This window comes from Enhydra lutris, unplaced genomic scaffold (assembly GCF_002288905.1).
Source record: "Enhydra lutris kenyoni isolate GAN:26980312 unplaced genomic scaffold, ASM228890v2 scaffoldscaffold37, whole genome shotgun sequence".
NCBI classification, from domain to species: domain Eukaryota; kingdom Metazoa; phylum Chordata; class Mammalia; order Carnivora; family Mustelidae; genus Enhydra; species Enhydra lutris.
The window spans coordinates 799,584-819,770 of NW_019154121.1; the positions used below are offsets into that span (position 1 = coordinate 799,584).

A 20,187-nucleotide genomic window follows, 5' to 3' on the forward strand; every position below is an offset into this window, starting at 1 on the left:
AAAAAGCATAAAAAACAGGGGCCTTGCTCTACTAAGTAGTTATAATCTACATATATGTAACCTATAGTATATAAGAGTATGTAAAGTATGTGTTCTATATAGTGCACCACACAAAGCTAGAATATTCAGAGAAGAATGGTAGTAATACAGGGGAAGAAAAATAGATCATGGAGTAGAACAGAGATCAAAAAGTATACCCATTCTTATTTAGGTTTTGTTCCTCGTGTATTGCTACCAAAAAAAAAAAAAAAAAAAAAAAGAGAGAGAGAGAGAGAGAGATACAGATCTAAAAATCCCTTCTAGGTTATAAGCTCACATGTACACTTATGTCTTTCCCAATATCCTGTAGCTGAGAATGTCTAGAATGGTGCTCCGCATAGAGCAGGTACTGAATTTCACTGGCTGAAGGAAAATTATGGCATTTCCAGCTGTGTCTTATTACTCGTTGGAAGCAAAGGCCACCAGCCTTCAAAGTCCACAAAAAGACTTATCCAGGAGTGGTAAACAATATTGTCAGGATCATTCATAGTGATGGGAACTCAAGTCCACCATACATCACCATATATCCCCTAACACAGTCATTTATGTTGATTCCCCAAATTCTTCTTTGAGTGATGTTGCTTTTTGCTAGCATCCTTTGTCTGACTTATTTTTTGAAAGCATCACACAATATATATTTGTTGAATAAATACACCAAAGAATGAAATAAACATGCATAATATTTTTAAAGACTGAAAAGTACTTGTATGCTGTTTCATATTTATATCTAAACATAGAAACAAATAATTTAGCTTATTAAAAAATATAAAGTGAAAAGAAAACCTCAAACCTTTCAACTACTTCTATGTCAAAGCAGAACCGTTTGTCAATTGAATCTGTCTTTCGTCGGATACAAGATTTCAATTTAAACATTTCTGGTGAGCCAGTAACAAGGCCATTCTGAAACAAGAAGAACACGTTATTGACATGATGACAAGGGCAACTGGAGAATATTAAAAATGCCAACTAATGCTGCTGCTGCACCAAAATGTTATACATAAGTACAGCTTATATATAAAGGTCATAATCACATCCTGTCCTCTGAATACAGACTTTTTGCCTAATGTTAACTGCTCAATTATAATACAGTTAATAAACTAACCACATGCACATTTTAATTAAAGAATCTTGTGGCATGCCTGTCTAGTAGTCTCAAACATACTTACTTATGTTAACGTGTACTACAAAGTACATTCTTTAGGACTTCAAATTTAGAAAAAGTGTGAAATCATAGTTACCATAATGTCACAATTAGATATACAGAGCTTGTCAGGATACAACACTGTTGCTTTGGCATCAAAATGCCCTAGGTTGCTAAGAGATCAGTATTGTTCATTTTTGTGTATGTGTGCATATGAGCAAGTATGTGTACACATGTGTATGTTTATGCATTAGAGCCTTAGAGTATTAAATGATAACTGGCTCAAAGTTTCAGGAGAGCTAACAAAATAATATTTTTCTAGTATTTTCTTGTTGTAAATGTATTGCTATCATACACACTGCATGATTGCTTTGCTGGTAACCAATTGCTACTCTGCTCCTAAACTCTTAACTCTTTGGATAGGATCCAACATAAGCTCGAGCTATAAGAATTCTCTTCTATACCTGAGACACCAGTTACCTTAAGAGGAATATTTCCCTAATGTCTGGTTAACTCTACTATCTTTGGTTACAAAGGTCATAGATTTATTAACAGAAGTTTGGCTTGGGTCTATCTGCTAACAGCTCACTGACTGTCACATAAGCTGACTTTCAGGCAACAACTTTTCTTATGAAAACTTTAAAGTACACACTAGGCCTTAACTTCTCATGATGGGCTGAAGGTTTCTTTTGCTCTGGTATATTCTTTATATTATGTCTTTCCATTTGAATTATTAGACTCTATTGAATGGCCAAGGACAACAAGTTTCAGCTGATGTATTTGAATATATATCTAAGTTAGATCAGCATTTACCTCTACTATGATCCATACCACAAATTAGTTGGGTGAGTCACTTACTTTCCACCACCTTGATTTTCTAATCTGTTAAAATAAGGCTGGACTAAATAATCTTTAGGATAACTCTCAGCTCTAGGATTCTTTGATGATGGTCCCAGTTACCTAATTCTTAAATACAGTCACTTGCCATATTCATATCATAATTCACAAAAAGATTATACACTATATACAATAAAGGTGTTGTACTTTGTAGAACTTCCTTACATAAAGTATACTTTGTTCTATACTGTTCACTAGCCATGCAAGACATCCAGTGACCAATTTACTTTTGAGTAAATGGGCATCAACTGATTTCTTCTGAATGCTGGCCAACATTTCAGTAAACAGTACACAATGTAGAAGAGGAAGTGGCATGCAGGGGCAAAAAGCAGCCTCCCACAGAGGTGGCCTGGAGGAAAGATGCAGAGTCCTTGAGCCTGGTCTAGCCATTGAGTCTCTAATGAGGTTTTAGCCCCCTAAAAGCAAACTCTGTGATAGGGATATGAGAGGACATGTCTGAGGTCTACTAAAAGTTCTCTACATTTAATTCAACTGTTTATAAACACTCCATTGTAAGGTAAAGGAAAATCCTGGCTGCTCTTTTTAAGTCATCAAGATCACTGAAGTTAGAGAAAACTTTTTGACTTTTTAATTTTTAAAAATTGTTTACATGTTTAAGAAAAGCAAGCAAATATGACTTTGTTTTTTTACTTCTATTACTTAGCTAACAAGTTCAGTTTAAAAAAAAAAAAAGAAGAAAACTCACCATTTTCCCACTGGATTTCATTTCTGAAACACTCATTGTAAATGTTTTACTTCCCTTATCATATGTACAATAATGTTTAATCCATGTAAAACCAAGGGGTCCTGATATAAGGAAACAAATATTACAGATTTTTAATAAATCATTTGTGACTATGTTTGTACAGTTTTTGATGCTATGATACACAACTGAACATCTCCACAGGCCATACTGCTGTAGAATATTTATTGTGAGAAAGGCCAGTACAGAGGGAGAGTTTTATAGGGTACAATGTCCGGGAATCAAACAACTTGGCTCTACTTGCTTGCAGCACTGACACTCTCCTGTAACTCAAGAGTCCCTTTAGATCTGAACCTCAGTTATCTCCTCAGTAAAAGTGGCATACCTTACATTCCCAAGAGCTAGTAAGAACAAGAAATAGCCTATAACTGATCTCCTTACTTCTATCCTTCGTCCTTTATTCTTAAAACTTTCAGAAATACTGCTAAAATTTTAGCCATTTCATTTCATCCTTTTTGTTCAACACCCTCCAGTGGTTTCCCATTTCACTCCAGGTAAAAACCAAAGAGCCTATGACTATACACGATGCACACATGATCTGGCCCTTTTTTACTGATCTCACCTCACATTTTACTACCTTCTGCCTCATATACTCTGCTCTAACTACACTATTCTTCTTGCTACCCTTGGACACAGGGAATGCACTTCTGTCCCAGGGCATTTGTACATCCTGTTCCTCTAGCCTGGAGTATTTCTACTTCAGATATCTGCATGGCTTGCTTTGTCACTTCTCCAGGTCTTTTCCTAAATGACACCTTTACAATACAGCCTTTCCTACAGAGATATCTAATGTCTCAACAGTCTCACCTTGATATTTATCGCTTTCTTGCTTATTGTCTTCTTGGCAGTTATCACTGTTTAAAATAAGATAAATTTTATGGATTTATTCTATTTATTGTCTGTTTCTACCACTAGACTCTAAGGTTCTATGAGAGCAGGAACATGTGATGCTCTGCTCACTAGGATATTCTTAATCCTTAGAACAAGGCCAGATATTAGCTGTCACTCAATAAATTCTTGACAAATGAAGGAATCAATCACTTCTCTTTCTCTCTAAGACTTCACTGATCTTGGAGTTATTTCCTCTTACCACTAATCTGAAAATAAGCAAACTCAAGTAATCCTTAAAGTGAAAGTAACTTTTACTTCCCATTTTAAAAGAAAGTTTTATATGTATAGTGCTTATTTTCCCCCCATAAGTACTGTGCAACTCTTTCCCATAGCATACCACATTATTCTCCTATATTCTTCTTAAGGAATTAGATGCTGCTGCTTCACCAGGGAATAGGGATGCATAGTGAGTTCAATTTTTCCATGACCAAGGTAAATCTTCAGTTTCCCACAGGTAGCCTGCATCCCAATGCCACAGTGGGCCGAGTGGGTTGAAAATGCAGTTTGTTTTCTACAAAACTTCTCCATCTAGGTCCCATCCTGCTTAAAACCTGCACCTTTCCAGCAGCAATTATGTACAATATTATTGCTGGCTTGGTTTCATAACCATATATTTAAAAAGCAAGAAACTTTAATGTAAAAATACACTATTTAAGAAAAGTGTTTCATGAAGCATTTGAAATTTTTTCTGTAGTAATAGTGCCCTTGGTGTCACATTTAGCTTTAAAATACTTAAACAACCCCAGATCTCAAAATTATAGGGTATAGCTATATACTTTGTAATCACAAAGGTTTATTATAATAAACTGCAATTCATTTTTAGGACCATTTCACACTATAATACTTAAGCACACTTGTTGATAATTCTGTTCCATGCAATATAATATACTTACAGGCTTAGAGCTGATGAATGGAAAATGGCCTGGATGAAAATCCTTATAATGATTTTATTACTTAGGAAGAAATTTATAAAGCGATATTAGCAATAACATTATTATTTTCTTTAATTTCACTTTTATTTTTTATTTACATTCAATTAGGACTGGGTATTATATGCAATTAAGGAATAATTGAACATTATATCAAAAACTAGTGATATGTTGGCTAATTGAATTTAAGCAATAATTTTAAAATAATTTTTAAATAAAGCTGTTGCAATGCTCTGATTACATTTTAGACCTAAGTTGTTTTTTTCCCTGCCTCTGTCTTAAGTTCAGAACCTCATACATCTAATCTTCAGGTTTGTTGTACACACATGCTACTTCCTTTAAAGTTGCTTGGCACTAGGCCAGGGCAGATGTTCCTAGACAAGAAATTCTGAAGTCCTTAAAAAAAAGTGTAGGAAAATAAAATTTATTCTATCTCTAGAGCTGCAAAATAAAACAAGTTTAGGGGCATCCAGGTGGTGCAGTTAGTTAAGCGTAGGACTCCTGGTGGGTTCAAGTAGTGATCTCAGAGTCCTGGGCCTCAGGCTCCAAGCTCAGCATGGAATCTGCTTAAGCTTCTCTCTCCCCTCTTCCTCTGCCCCTCTGCCATATCCCTGCATGCTCTCCTTCTCTCTAAAATAAATAAATAAATCTTTAAAAATAATTAAATTAATTAGATAAGTTTAACTATCTTACCCAGTAATCATCTGAGGTTGCCGAGATGGTATTTGTGGAATGGGAGGAAATAATATTCACTGAATACCTACTACTGTCCACATGTTATCTAGAAACTTTTTAAGTTAGACATTGTATGAGACTCATGTGTTACTTACTGTGCTGAGAAAACAGATTAAGTCAGACATTATAAGGAGCATTTTACATATAAGAAAATATAGCCTAAGAGCTGGAGATGTTACTTTCTCTATCAATAGGCATGTGACTGAAGTTGTACTTTTTAGAGGATTAATACTTCTCAACAGTTATGTTAAGAATCTAATGATATGAATATAAATTGCATGGAACAGTAAATGTTCATGATAAGTATTATTTACCACTGCTGATAATAGAGACATTTTACATATATCACCTCTACTCTTGCAACATCATTACTAGATAGGTAATTTATAAATGAGAATACTGAACTCAGAAAGCTGTTCATCCAGAATCACCCAGTAACAGGTTGCAAGCATGGAATTCCAACATAATTTTGACTTTGGAACCATGTTCTTCCTGTTTAAAATTAAGTCTATTAACTACCTTATGATCTAGCAATAAGAAGATAAAAAAATACAGATTCAGAAGGGTACATGCACCCGTGTTTACAGCAGCATTATGAACAATAGCCAAACTATCAGAAGAGCCCAAGTGTCCATCAACTGATGAATAGATAAAGAATATGTGGTACACACACAGACACATACACACACACACACACACAGAAATATTACTTAGCCATCAAAAAGAATGAAATCTTGCCATTTGCAATGTGGCTAGAGCTAGAGTGTGTTATGCTAAGTAAATAAGTCATCCAGAGAAAAACAAATACCATATGATCTCACTCATGTGGAATTTAAGAAAGAAAACATGGACAGATGGTGGGGAGGGAGGAGAGAGGGAAACAAACCATAAGAGACTCTTGAAATAGAGAACAAACTGAGGGTTGTTGAGGAAGGTGGGTAGAAGAGGGGCTAGATGGGTGATGGGTATTAAGTAGGGCACTTGTCATGATGAGCACTGGGTATTGTATGTACTGATGAATCACTGAATTCTACTCCTGAAACCAATACTGTACTGTATTTTAACTAAAATTTAAATTAAAAATAAATAAATAATAAATAAATAAAATGAAGTCTATTGCAATGTAATTTAACATATGCCTAGAAATGGGTAACATAAAACCACATATCCAGATAAAGTGGAGCTCTGTGTCTAAACTGCAATGATCTGCTACTACTACCTCATCACATGTATCTCCATTTATCACTCAATTTACAGCTCTGATATTTACTATTGATTACTAGTTAATAATTGCATGAGTTTGTCTTATGCCTTCCATTACAGAATAAAAACCCTAAAGCCATAATTCTTTATCTCATCTTCTATTGCCCATAGAACTTATTTATTCAGTGACAGCAATAGTACAACCAGCATGTTTTAGTGAACTGGTCTGATTTTCTTATAAATGCATTCCAAGGTACCAAGTAGAAAGGGGTTTTGGATATTTGACCCTCATATAAAAATAATTCCAAAGGGATATACATTTATTCATTTTTCTTTTTAAATCTCTAGGCAATAGGAAGTGGGGAGATAGTGAATAGGAAAGAGAGAGAGGGATTACACTAGGGCATGAGAGCACTTTTGAAGGTGATGAATGTGTTCATAGTGGTGATGGTTTCATAGGTCATATATATATATATATATATATATATATGGCAAAACTTATACATACACACACATATATATGGCAAAACTTAAATTATATGTTTTAAATATTTGCAATTCACTATATGCCAACTGTACCTCACTAAAGCTGTAAAAACAATATGGGGGGATATAGAGAAAATGGAAATGAAATTATCTTAGGAGTAGGAGGACAACATCAAAGGATAGAATGCTAAAAGAGTCCAACTGTTCAAGTCTCAAAGACCACACATCATTTAGGAGACCATCACAGGAGGGGCACAATAACTAGCATCATAAACAGATATGCCAAGAGTTCCATCCTGTAGAGGATGGATTATAGACAGGCAAGCCTAGAGGCAAAAGAAGAGCAATGATGAGACCAATGAAAGACTGTGGAGATGAGAGAAGGCGTGGGTTGAAAGGTTATCAAGAAGATCAAATAGACAGAGTTGGCTCTGGGTTACAGGGAGACAATGGAGTTAAGGAGTAAAGGATTTACCTCCAGTCTTTAGCCTAGGAAGGTGGGTGGTATCACTTAGAAGGATAGCAAATTTCAAAGAAAAGTTGGTGTCACAAAGGGCTTTATCATCAGCTCAGACTGACCCAGAGAAGTCATGTATCTTAAAACACAACATACCAACATCAGATGGGTACATAAAACATTGCATTTTGTGTACCCATGCAGTTCCCAAGTTACTAAAGGGCCTATGCTTGTATTTTGACCCAAATGTCCAACAGCTGTAGAGTAAGTAAACTATAGCATTGTCCAATGGATGGACTCCCAAGCACCAAATAAACACGATAAACTTGAAGATCGATGTAAAAAGAATTTGCTAAGTAATCCAAAGCTTTTTTCTTTAGAACAAAATACTGTGCGCCCACAAAGAGATTAGCAACTATGTAACACTGGGGGAATTAAACAACAACAACACAAAAAACTCAAGAAATAAAATACTGCATCTTAATGAATTAAAAAAAAATCTTTGAACAAGAGGATGCCACCTCCTCTACCACATGCATGTTTGAACAAGCCTCTTTATCAATACATTTTTCTGCCACGAAAACGTTTTGTTGGGGCAAAACGTAAGCTCCTCTCTATGTACCCTCACACTGGGGTTTTCAAATCTGAAACAGTTATTCAAAACAAGTATTTAAAAATTTCCGAAGTATTCTGGGTTAAATCCATATACTCCGTATGTGACCAATGGATTAGTTGGTTTTTTTTTTCCCCCATGAAATTGTGCTGAAAGTGATTTATTTATGGCCTAATTACAGAATAGCGAGGCTGGTCATTAGATTTATTTTAACATCCAAAAACAGCAGACTGGTCAAAGTCGATACTGATGAAAGAAAAATCTGAAACCCAGATCTCCTGATCCAGCAGCCCTCTATCATCTAATCCATACGGTAATAAATATTTGCTGAGTCTGTTGGATCAAATCATTATTTGCTTATATACTGTTATTTAACAAATGAGCATCATCTGAGCATGTCAAACATGAGATGTGCTGGCATTTTAGTAATCATATTGCATTACGTGAAAAACTTCCACAGCCAACCCAGTATCTCTAGCTTTCCTATCCCAACCCTTATAACTATAATATCAAAACAACTTCATTAATCTATTACTTACTGATATGGAGACCCCAGAGCAGTGCTATTCTATGTGTTTTTTGAGTCCTACTATATGACAATAGTACAGAAAGTACTTCATTCACTACTTCACTCAGCATTTCAAAACTTTTACAATGAATGAGCATTACTGCAAAATCCAAGCATATGATTTTGTGTTTTACAAAGAGAGAGAGCTATAATGGATTGGAAATAAAAATGACTGCTCCTTTACCATAAACAGGAGACAAGTGCATTAGCGCATATCTGGTTTGAAATAGTTTAGTCAGACTGGTTCCATTCAATGCAAGTATCATGCAGAAAGAATCCTATTTATACAAGTTTGAATGGCTTTTTATTAATTTTCGTGAGAAAACTGTCTTAGTATAAGCAATTACAATAGTGCCATATTGCGTCTGGTGCTTATTTTATAACCTCAGGAAGTAAAAAAGTGCCAATCTGACATTACAAAATTGCCAGTTTTATTCCTGAAAACTAATAGAGCACAGAACTTAATGAAATAATGCTGTAGGAAGAGAAAGTATTATCATAATCACCAGGATGATTCATACTGATAAAGGCTTTGAATTTCAATTTTCCAGGGGTGCCTGGGTGGCTCAGTGGGTTAAAGCCACTGCCTTCAGCTGAATTTCAATTTTCCGTGAAAGTTTAAATTGAGATTAGCTATTACAATGAAATTCTAAAACTGAACTCATGTTACCATATCATCAGTAAGGGTTGTTAAGTTCCAAGTTCAACAATATGTCAACTTGGAGATCTTGATGGCGAAATGTGGAAAAACTTCCTCACTTTGGTGGTGATAGTGGGAGAGCAGACTAAATATGATAAAGCTATAAGGATTGCAGTCTTCCTATTTGAAAGAATAAACACTAACCAAGTCAAATTTCACGAAACAAAATGTTAATTAATCATAAGACTCATTAAGTTATGTCTTTGTGACTCACGTTTCTCCTGGACATAAAGGTAGCCTTCCATTGTCCACTGGCTGGGTGGTCTGTAATCCTGGTTGGCAGATTTCATTCTTTGCATCAACCGCTCTACTTCTTGTCGAGTACTTTCAAAATTATTCCTTGTCTTAAGTAAACAGAAACAATAATTTCATTCATTGTTTCCTATCAGTTTTGAGGAACTTCCTGTCTAAAATTTCAAAACTACAGATAGTGCAAAGGATAACCTTGATTCTCTCAGCACTATTCACCACTTTCGTGACCTTATATGCTGAGTCCTATGGTCTGACTTTGAATTGTTTTAGTGAAACATGACCTTCTGCGTGTTTCTCTGAATCTGTGTGGTATGTATATGTGTATACTTTATTCTAATTTCCTACTCTAATATTATTACTAAAGAGACAAATCATAACATTTAAAAACATAACATTTATGAAATAGAGTTTTATATTCACTAATACCTAAGGTAATAAAGCAGATATATAGGGACTTATATTTCTTTGGGGGGATAAAGACAAAATGAATTCAAATACTTTCATGTGGCACTTAGCAAAAAGAAAAAAAAAAAAGTTCATCACCCATGTTCTTAAACTTCTTGGAAGAAATATCACTTAGCTTGGTTTCCAGAAATAGTTATCATGAAGTTAGCGTATAAATTAACTCATAAAAATGAATGGGTTTGCTAGCTCTAACTTCTGTTACAAAAAATAGTTTACTCACATAACAGCAAGTTTACCTAAGGTAAGATATAGAAAGCGTAAGGCTTTTCTTGATCTCTTTTGCATTCAGGCCACATTATTTCAACAATTTGTTTGGAAGCAAGCCATATGTTTGGAAACAAAAATCACCACCACCCAACTCTAAAATTTGTTCTGGCCCATAATAAAAACACTGAACCCCAAAGTTAGGAAAATTTTCTTAACTGCCACTTTTGCTACTTCTTAAGCTTTTTTTTTTTTTTCCAGATTCTTTTAAACATAAGGACCAGAAATTTTCTAATTCCTTACATTCCTCTCTTGTTCTTGAACTGCAGGGATCTTAATACAATTGTAATTTATATGGAAATAAATCATAAAAATATTTTGGCTTTTATAATTTTCCCTTTTAATATTTACTTAAAAAGTCCAAATGCATTCCATATTGAAAAACAATGAAATGACTTGCATGTGAAACCAATTCTGCTAGAAAATCTAGATTAAATAAAAAGCTAAAACCCAGGGGCGTCTGGGTGGCTCAGTGGGTTAAGCCTCTGCCTTCAGCTCAGGTCATGATCTCAGGGTCCTGGGATCGAGCTGCACATCGGGCTCTCTGCTCAGCGGGGAGCCTGCTTCCTCCTCTCTCTCTGCCTGCTTGTGATCTCTCTCTGTCAAATAAATAAATAAAATCTTAAAAAAAAAAAAAAAGCTAAAACCCAAAACACAAGTAGAATAAATACAATTACCTATTTCTCATGGGACACTCCAACCCCATAGTTCCACTTACTGAACATCTCCACAATGGCAACAATCAGATAAGCAGTGGAAGATAAGATATTATAGAAAATTAAATGAAAGATTTCCAAATTATCTTGGCCATTGAGTATCAAATGTATAAATTCATTTATACAAAATTCTCAACAAATACAACTTTCTTATTTGTCAGGTTTGATAATGCAGAAATAGATTGGGTAAGTTGTATGAGTGTGTGTATGTGTATGTGTAGTGTTTGTGTGTTTGTAAGTGATGCTTAGCATCTGTAAATCTGAATTTGTGTAACTATAAAAGCAGATACTAAAAGGATTAGATAACTTTACAAAATAAGCCCTAACAGAAATAGATACGATGTTTATAAATAATTCTCCATTAAGCTTTAAAGCAGTCTATGAATGCTTAAAAGCCACATTTCAATTATTAGAAAATAAAAATATCACTTATATACAATTTCAGAGAGGAAAAGGACATTCCTTCAATGCTAAAGTTTAACCTTTTCATTTCACAAATATAGAAGTGTTACCCTTTGTGCATAAACAATGAATCTTAGAAAACTGAAAAAATTGAAAAAAAAGAAGAAAAGAAAAAAGAAAATAAGACTTGCCTGAGGTCACCCAGTAAAATAATGAGAACATTGGATAAAGGCAAAAGTTTCCAGCTTTCCAAGTATCTATTATCTATACCTCAGTAATAGTTATTTCTATGAAATTTGCTAGCATAAATTTTTCTAACATATGATTAACTCCTTCTTGGTACACTTTCAACCAGCAGCTAGAAAAAAATGTTTTAATAAATTTATTAAATGACTTTTCTAAATTAGATAAGTTTTGAAACACTCCAAGGCTTGGCCTCATTATAGTTAGTTTCTCTGTCCCCACCTGATTCACTAAGGAGAAGCAGTGAGAACAGGTTTAGTCTTACATTCTGCAAATTGAATTGAAGTTGTTGCTTATATGGTGCAAATTCCTGGGCGAGTTCATATCCCTCGTGGTAAAAAGTAAATAAACCCTGAAGGAATGACAAAAGCTGCAAAAAGAGAGAAATGAAAAATGTATTTTAAAAAAAGATGACCATCAAACATAATAAATTGGGAAGTTATATTTCATTCTAAATCCACAAGCTAGTAATTTTTCAACCCCTTTGTTTGGCAAGGCAGACACTTGAGTTGTGAAATAAACCACAAAAGCTAAGTTTTACTTCCTTTTTGGTAAACAGTGACAGGGACAGTTGTTATATTAACTATTCCACTATTCAAATGCATTGAAGAAATATCCAGGAGAGACCACTAATAGGGATACTCAGTGACATGGGTCCTACCCTAGAAGAGGTTCTAATCCAGAGAGATAAAACATGTGCAAATGTGAGGAAGACTAAACCAGTAAAATTAGAGATAAGTAGTACCCAAGGAAAGGAGTAAGAATTTGGCCAGATAAAATTAAGAAAAATATCACAAGGTGGCAGTACTGATTCAGGTATTAAATAGACATTTTAGCAAGTAGTGGGAAGAACTAAAAATGGAGGAAAGAGTTGAGCAAAAACTTGGAACTAGATACAGATTTTTCATATGAAGAGTTGGAATAAAATTCTCTTTAGGAAACCACAATGTCTATTAGCCTTCTAATCCCAAACTCACAATGCACTTATTTATTATGGTCATATTCATAAAGCAAGAATGGATCTCCATGGACTTACAGGACACAGTTATTTATATAAATTACACTGAAAAATAATTATTTTTTCATTTAACTCATTGGGATTTTTATCACAAACTTGTCCACCAATTTGATCTCTTCCTACAATAAAGTTAGAAAATATTTTCTAGAAATAGCTAATGTTTTTCTAATTCAAATAGCATATTATGTCTGTAAGCTATTATTTTAAACTGAGGAAGAAACACAATCTGAAATTTTCATAAGTGAATAAATCTCCCACAATCTTCTGTTTGGGGAAATAGGGGGATTCAGCTAAGTATCAACTGGTGTGTGTGTTATGATTTCCAACAGATAAAAACTGGTTCTGTTTGAAAACAACAACATAATGCTATTCTTCTATAGCAAAGTCAACTTCTTACAAAGTTATGTTCATGTCAGAAAACATACTTTCAGGTGGGCTTTAAATTGTAATATTTTAAAGACTTTTCTTCTTTTATTCAATAATTCCTGATATGTTAAAATATATTGTTTTCCAATTTTAGAATTACTTTACACTGTCAATTTTACATCAACTGATAATTGTTATTATCAAAACTAAATACTCAATAGATTATGCTTTACTAAAATGATGCTACAATATATCTGTAGAATTATCCAATAATTTAAAATATATAGTCTGCACATATTGTGGCCTAATTAAAAAGAACTATATCCTTTAATTAATTGAGATTTGGATACACAGAATAAGAAGTTTTCAGAAACAAATAAGAAAATACTTTTGAAGTATATGGATAACACTATCCAAACAATAGTTTATGAAGTTGTTTGAAATAGAATTATTTCATGTTTTAATGTCTATAACTGGTCCCCAATTAGATTATCTTATTATTAATTGGATGTCATACAGAAAGATGCCATTATAATATCATCCTAAGTATATAAGATTTAATTAAACTCATAAAGAGGAGCTTTAAGAATATTTGTTTTAAGTCTTCCCATAAAACACCAAATTCTCCCAGATCTGTCTAAATAAATAAATCTATTGGCATCTTCTAGCACCATTCAGATTCATTCACTCAGTAGGAGACAATGCATGCTGATCACCTACTAGGGAAAGAACAATTTTGAGAGAAGTACAGAGAAATTACCTACAAAGAACAACTCACCTTTTCCTCCTGTTCTACATCCAGTTTGGAAGCAACTTCTATGCAGTTTTAAAAAGACAGCATTATGTAATAACTGCCTCTAGAGGGCAGTAAAGTAAAACTGTTTTAGATTTGAATCTATACTAGCTCATTTTCTTCTCCACAAATTCCATGATGCTAAATTAAGGTAACTTAATAGGACAGTCTGAAAATCTTTTAGAATTGCAATCCTACATGTCCTTTTCTTTGTTCAGACTGCCTGAATGAGTGGAGCAGTGTGGGAAAGACTACTGTCTCAGCTTACCTTCAGGTAAACCTGACCTTTCAAATAATAACAACTACTAAAAACCACTTGAGACAAATTAATATTGAATCACTTTTGGGGTGCCTGGGTGGCTCAATCAGTTAAGCTTCTGCCTTAAGCTCAGATCATGAATCCATTGTACTAGGATGGAGTCCTGCATTAGGCTCCCTGCTCAGCAGGGAGTCTGCTTGTCCCTCCCCCCCAACCCCCGCAGTATGTGTGTACGTACACGTACACACACACACACACACACACACACACACACTTTCTCTCTCTCTCTCTCAAATAAATAAATAAAGACCCCAGGTTCATGACAGATGCTTAACTGACCAAGCCACCCAGGCACCCCAAAAATATTAAGTAATTTTTATCATCAGTAAAAGCTTATATAGCACTTTATTATTCCCAAGGGTTTTAGAATCAAATTATTATTTGTCACTCCAATATCCCAGCCAAATATAAACATTGATGCTACATTTATAATTATTTAGCAAGGTGACTACAAGATAGTAAAGGAAAAAATATTCATAATTCCCCAGCCCATTAATTACCAACTTCCAAGTCTTATAGGCCCACAGTTACCAGAAATACTGTGAATGGCAGGAAAAAAGTAGGAAAAGGAGTTGGGAGCTAGCATGGGAGTGAGGGGAAGAACTCTGAAGGAAATGATGTAGTAAATCTGGGACTGCTGCTCAGACTGAGGAGAACTGGGATACAAAGGCTCTTATAATTGTGTGATCCATTCCTTGTCTCCTAAGAAATTAATCACTGAAAATCTTAGGGAATCTACTACCAAAACTATTAGAACTGATAAACAAGTTCAGCAATGTTTCAGGATACAAAATTAATACACAAAAGTCAACTTTATTTCTATATGCTTGGAATGAACAATCTGGAAATGGAATTAATTCCATTTATAATAGTTTCACAAGACTTAAATACTGAGGAATAATTTGAAGTACAAAATTTATAACTTGAAATGTACAAAACACTGTTTAAGGAATTAAAGAAATTTTAAATAAAAGAGAGTATTTCATGTTCATGAATTAGAAGACTTAATATTCCCCAAAATGATGGAGAGATTCAAAGCAGTCCCTGTGAGAAGCCAAGCTGACTTCTTTATAATAACTGACATGCTGATGCTAAAACTCATATGGAATTGCAAGGGACCCAGAACATCAAAACAATCTTGAAAAAGGAGAACTAAGTATTTAGACTTACACTTTTCCATTTCAAAACTCAATACAAAGCAATGGTAATCAACACAATGTAATACTGGCATTAGACATTAAATCAATGTCTAAGAATTAAGAATCTAGAAGTAAGCCCACACATCTATGGTCATCTTATTTTCAATAAGGGCACCAAGACCATACACCAGGTAAAGAATAGTCTTTTCAGCAGGTGATTCCTGGACTACTAAATAACCATATGCAAAAGAATGAAGTTGTCACCCTACCTTACACCATAGACAAAAATTAACTAAAGATAAGTGAACTGTATGGTTATCTTGATTTATACCCCAATAAGACTGCTTTTAAAAAAATACAATAGAGGGAGGAGTCAAGATGGCGGAGAAGTAGCAGGCTGAGACTACTTCAGGTAGCGGGAGATCAGCTAGATAGCTTATCTAAAGACTTCAAACACCTACAAATCCAACGGGAGATCGAAGAGAAGAAGAACAGCAACTCTAGAAACAGAAAATCAACCACTTTCTGAAAGGTAGGACTGGCGGAGAAGTGAATCCAAAGCGACGGGAAGATAGACTGCAGGGGGAGGGGCCGGCTCCCGGCAAGCGGCAGAGCAACGGAGCACAAAATCGGGACTTTTAAAAGTCTGTTCCGCTGAGGGACATCGCTCCAGAGGCTTAACCGGGGTGAAGCCCACGCAGGGTCAGCGTGGCCTCAGGTCCCGCACGGTCACAGAAGGATCGGGGGTGTCTGAGTGTCGCAGAGCTTACAGGTATTACAACAGGGAAGCCGGCTCTCAGGGTTACCTTGAACCGGTCGCAGGCTCGGTCAGCTCCGAGCACGGCTGGAGGCAGGGTGACGGGAGTAATTGGGCGCTGTTCTCTGAGGGCGCACTGAGGAGTGGGGCCCCGGGCTCTCGGCTCCTCTGGGCCGGAGACCGGGAGGCCGCCATCTTCATTCCCGCCCTCCGGAACTCTAAGGAAAGCAATCAGGGAACAAAAGCTCCTGAAACAAACCCTAGCGGATTACTCAGCCAGGCCACTGGTAAGGGCGGTGAAACTCCGCCTGGGGCAAAGACACTTGAGAATCACTACAACAGGCCCCTCCCCCAGAAGATCAACAAGAAGCCCAGCCAGGACCAAGTTCACCTACCAAGGACTGCAGTTTCAATACCAAGGAGAGCAGCGGAATTCCAGAGGAGGAGAAAGCAAAGCACGGAACTCATGGCTTTCTCCCCATGATTCTTTAGCCTTGCAGTTAATTTAATTTTTTTTTCTTTTTCAATTTATTTTTCTTCTTCTGCTAAATTTTTTTAACTTTTACCCTTTTCTTTTTTAACGTTTTTTAACTAGTTTATCTAATATATATATATATATATATATATATTTATTTTTCTTTTTATATTTTTTCTTTATTGGTTTTCTTTTTTTAATTGTTTCTTTCTTTCTTTCTTTCTTTTTTTTTTCTTCTTTCTGAACCTCTTTTTATCCCCTTTCTCCCCCCTCACGATTTGGGATCTCTTTGATTTGGCTAAAGCATATGTTCCTGGGGTTGTTGCCGCCCTTTTAGTATTTTACTTGCTCCTTCATTTACTCTTATCTGGACAAAATGACAAGGCAGAAAAATTCACCACAAAAAAAAGAACAAGAGGCAGTACCAAAGGCTAGGGACCTAATCAATACAGACATTGGTAATATGTCAGATCTAGAGTTCAGAATGACGATTCTCAAGGTTCTAGCCGGGCTCGAAAAAGGCATGGAAGATATTAGAGAAACCCTCTCGGGAGATATAAAAGCCCTTTCTGGAGAAATAAAAGAACTAAAATCTAACCAAGTTGAAATAAAAAAAGCTATTAATGAGGTGCAATAAAAAATGGAGGCTCTCACTGCTAGGATAAATGAGGCAGAAGAAAGAATTAGCGATATAGAAGACCAAATGACAGAGAATAAAGAAGCTGAGCAAAAGAGGGACAAACAGCTACTGGACCATGAGGGGAGAAATCGAGAGATAAGTGACACCATAAGACGAAACAACATTAGAATAATTGGGATTCCAGAAGAAGAGGAAACAGAGAGGGGAGCAGAAGGTATATTGGAGAGAATTATTGGAGAGAATTTCCCCAATATGGCAAAGGGAACAAGCATCAAAATCCAGGAGGTTCAGAGAACCCCCCTCAAAATCAATAAGAATAGGTCCACACACCGTCACCTAATAGTAAAATTTACAAGTCTTAGTGACAAAGAGAAGATCCTGAAAGCAGCCCGGGAAAAGAAGTCTATAATGTACAATGGTAAAAATATTAGATTGGCAGCAGACTTATCCACAGAGACCGGGCAGGCCAGAAAGAGGTGGCATGATATATTCAGAGTACTAAACAAGAAAAACATGCAGCCAAGAATACTATATCCAGCTAGGCTATCATTGAAAATAGAAGGAGAGATTAAAAGCTTCCAGGACAAACAAAAACTGAAAGAATTTTCAAATACCAAACCAGCTCTACAGGAAATATTGAAAGGGGTCCTCTAAGCAAAGAGAGACCCTAAAAGTAGTAGATCAGAAAGAAACAGAGACAATATACAATAACAGTCACCTTACAGGCAATACAATGGCACTAAGTTCATATCTCTCAATACTTACCCTGAATGTTAATGGGCTAAATGCCCCAATCAAAAGACACAGGGTGTCAGAATGGATAAAAAAACAAAACCCATCTATATGTTGCCTACAAGAAACTCATCTTAAACCTGAAGACACCTCCAGATTTAAAGTGAGGGGGTGGAAAACAATTTACCATGCTAATGGACATCAGAAAAAAGCAGGAGTGGCAATCCTTATATCAGATCAATTAGATTTTAAGCCAAAGACTATAATAAGAGATGAGGAAGGACACTATATCATACTCAAAGGAACTGTCCAAAAAGAAGATCTAACAATTTTAAATATCTATGCCCCTAACGTGGGAGCAGCCAACTATATAAACCAATTAATAACAAAATCAAAGAAACACATCGACAATAATACAATAATAGTAGGGGACTTGAACACTCCCCTCACTGAAATGGACAGATCATCCAAGCAAAAGATCAACAAGGAAATCAAGGCCTTAAATGACACACTGGACCAGATGGACATCACAGATATATTCAGAACATTTCATCCCAAAGCAACAGAATACACATTCTTCTCTAGTGCACATGGAACATTCTCCAGAATAGATCACATTCTTGGTCCTAAATCAGGTCTCAACCGGTATCAAAAGATTGGAATCATTCCCTGCATATTTTCAGACCACAATGCTCTGAAGCTAGAACTCAATCACAAGAGGAAATTTGGAAAGAACCCAAATACATGGAGACTAAACAGCATCCTTCTAAAGAATGAATGGGTCAACCAGGAAATTAAAGAAGAATTGAAAAAATTCATGGAAACAAATGATAATGAAAACACAACGGTTCAAAATCTGTGGGACACAACAAAGGCAGTCCTGAGAGGAAAATATATAGCGGTACAAGCCTTTCTCAAGAAACAAGAAAGGTCTCAGGTACACAACCTAACCCTACACCTAAAAGAGCTAGAGAAAGAACAAGAAAGAAACCCTAAACCCAGCAGGAGAAGAGAAATCATAAAGATCAGAGCAGAAATCAATGAAATAGAAACCAAAAAAACAATAGAACAAATCAACGAAACTAGGAGCTGGTTCTTTGAAAGAATTAATAAGATCGATAAACCCCTGGCCAGACTTATCAAAAAGAAAAGAGAAAGGACCCAAATAAATAAAATCATGAATCAAAGAGGAGAGATCACAACGAACACCAAAGAAATACAGACAATTATAAGAACATACTATGAGCAACTCTACGCCAACAGATTTGACAATCTGGAAGAAATGGATGCATTCCTAGAGACATATAAACTACCACAACTGAACCAGGAAGATATAGAAAGCCTGAACAGACCCATAACCAGTAAGGAGATTGAAACAGTCATCAAAAATCTCCAATCAAAAAAAGCCCAGGGCCAGATGGCTTCCCGGGGGAATTCTACCAAACATTTAAAGAAGAACTAATTCCTATTCTCCTGAACTGTTCCAAAAAATAGAAATGGAAGGAAAACTTCCAACTCATTTTATGAGGCCAGCATCACCTTGATCCCAAAACCAGACAAGGATCCCATCAAAAAAGAGAACTACAGACCAATATCCTTGATGAACACAGATGCAAAAATTCTCGCCAAAACACTAGCCAATAGGATTCAACAGTATATTAAAAGGATTATTCACCACGACCAAGTGGGATTTATTCCAGGGCTGCAAGGTTGGTTCAACATCCGCAAATCAATCAATGTGATACAACACATTAAAAAAAGAAAGAACAAGAACCATATGATACTCTCCATAGATGCTGAAAAAGCATTTGACAAAGTACAGCATCCCTTCCTGATCAAAACTCTTCAAAGTGTAGGGATAGAGGGCACATACCTCAATATTATCAAAGCCATCTATGAAAAACCCGCCACAAATATCATTCTCAATGGAGAAAAACTGAAAGCTTTTCTGCTAAGGTCAGGAACACGGCAGGGATGTCCGTTATTAACACTGCTATTCAACATAGTACTAGAAGTCCTAGCCTCAGCAATCAGACAACAAAAGGAAATTAAAGGCATCCAAATTGGCAAAGAAGTCAAACTATCACTCTTCGCAGATGATATGATACTATATGTGGAAAACCCAAAAGACTCCACTCCAAAACTGCTAGAACTTGTACAGGAATTCAGTAAAGTGTCAGGATA

General features: G+C 35.6%; 1 protein-coding gene across 1 annotated transcript in view; it reads right to left on the reverse strand.

The window, feature by feature from the left end:
- LOC111154437 (Rho GTPase activating protein 42) overlaps positions 1–20,187 on the reverse strand; it is a 285,187-nt gene that overhangs the window by 52,558 nt on the left and 212,442 nt on the right. Inside the window, exons 7-10 of the mRNA XM_022514037.1 lie at positions 12,030–12,134; positions 9,637–9,766; positions 2,784–2,884; positions 830–939 (exon numbers count right to left, since the gene is read on the reverse strand). Coding sequence (XP_022369745.1) covers positions 830–939; positions 2,784–2,884; positions 9,637–9,766; positions 12,030–12,134 — 446 coding nt within the window. The remainder of the gene's footprint in view (positions 1–829; positions 940–2,783; positions 2,885–9,636; positions 9,767–12,029; positions 12,135–20,187) is intronic.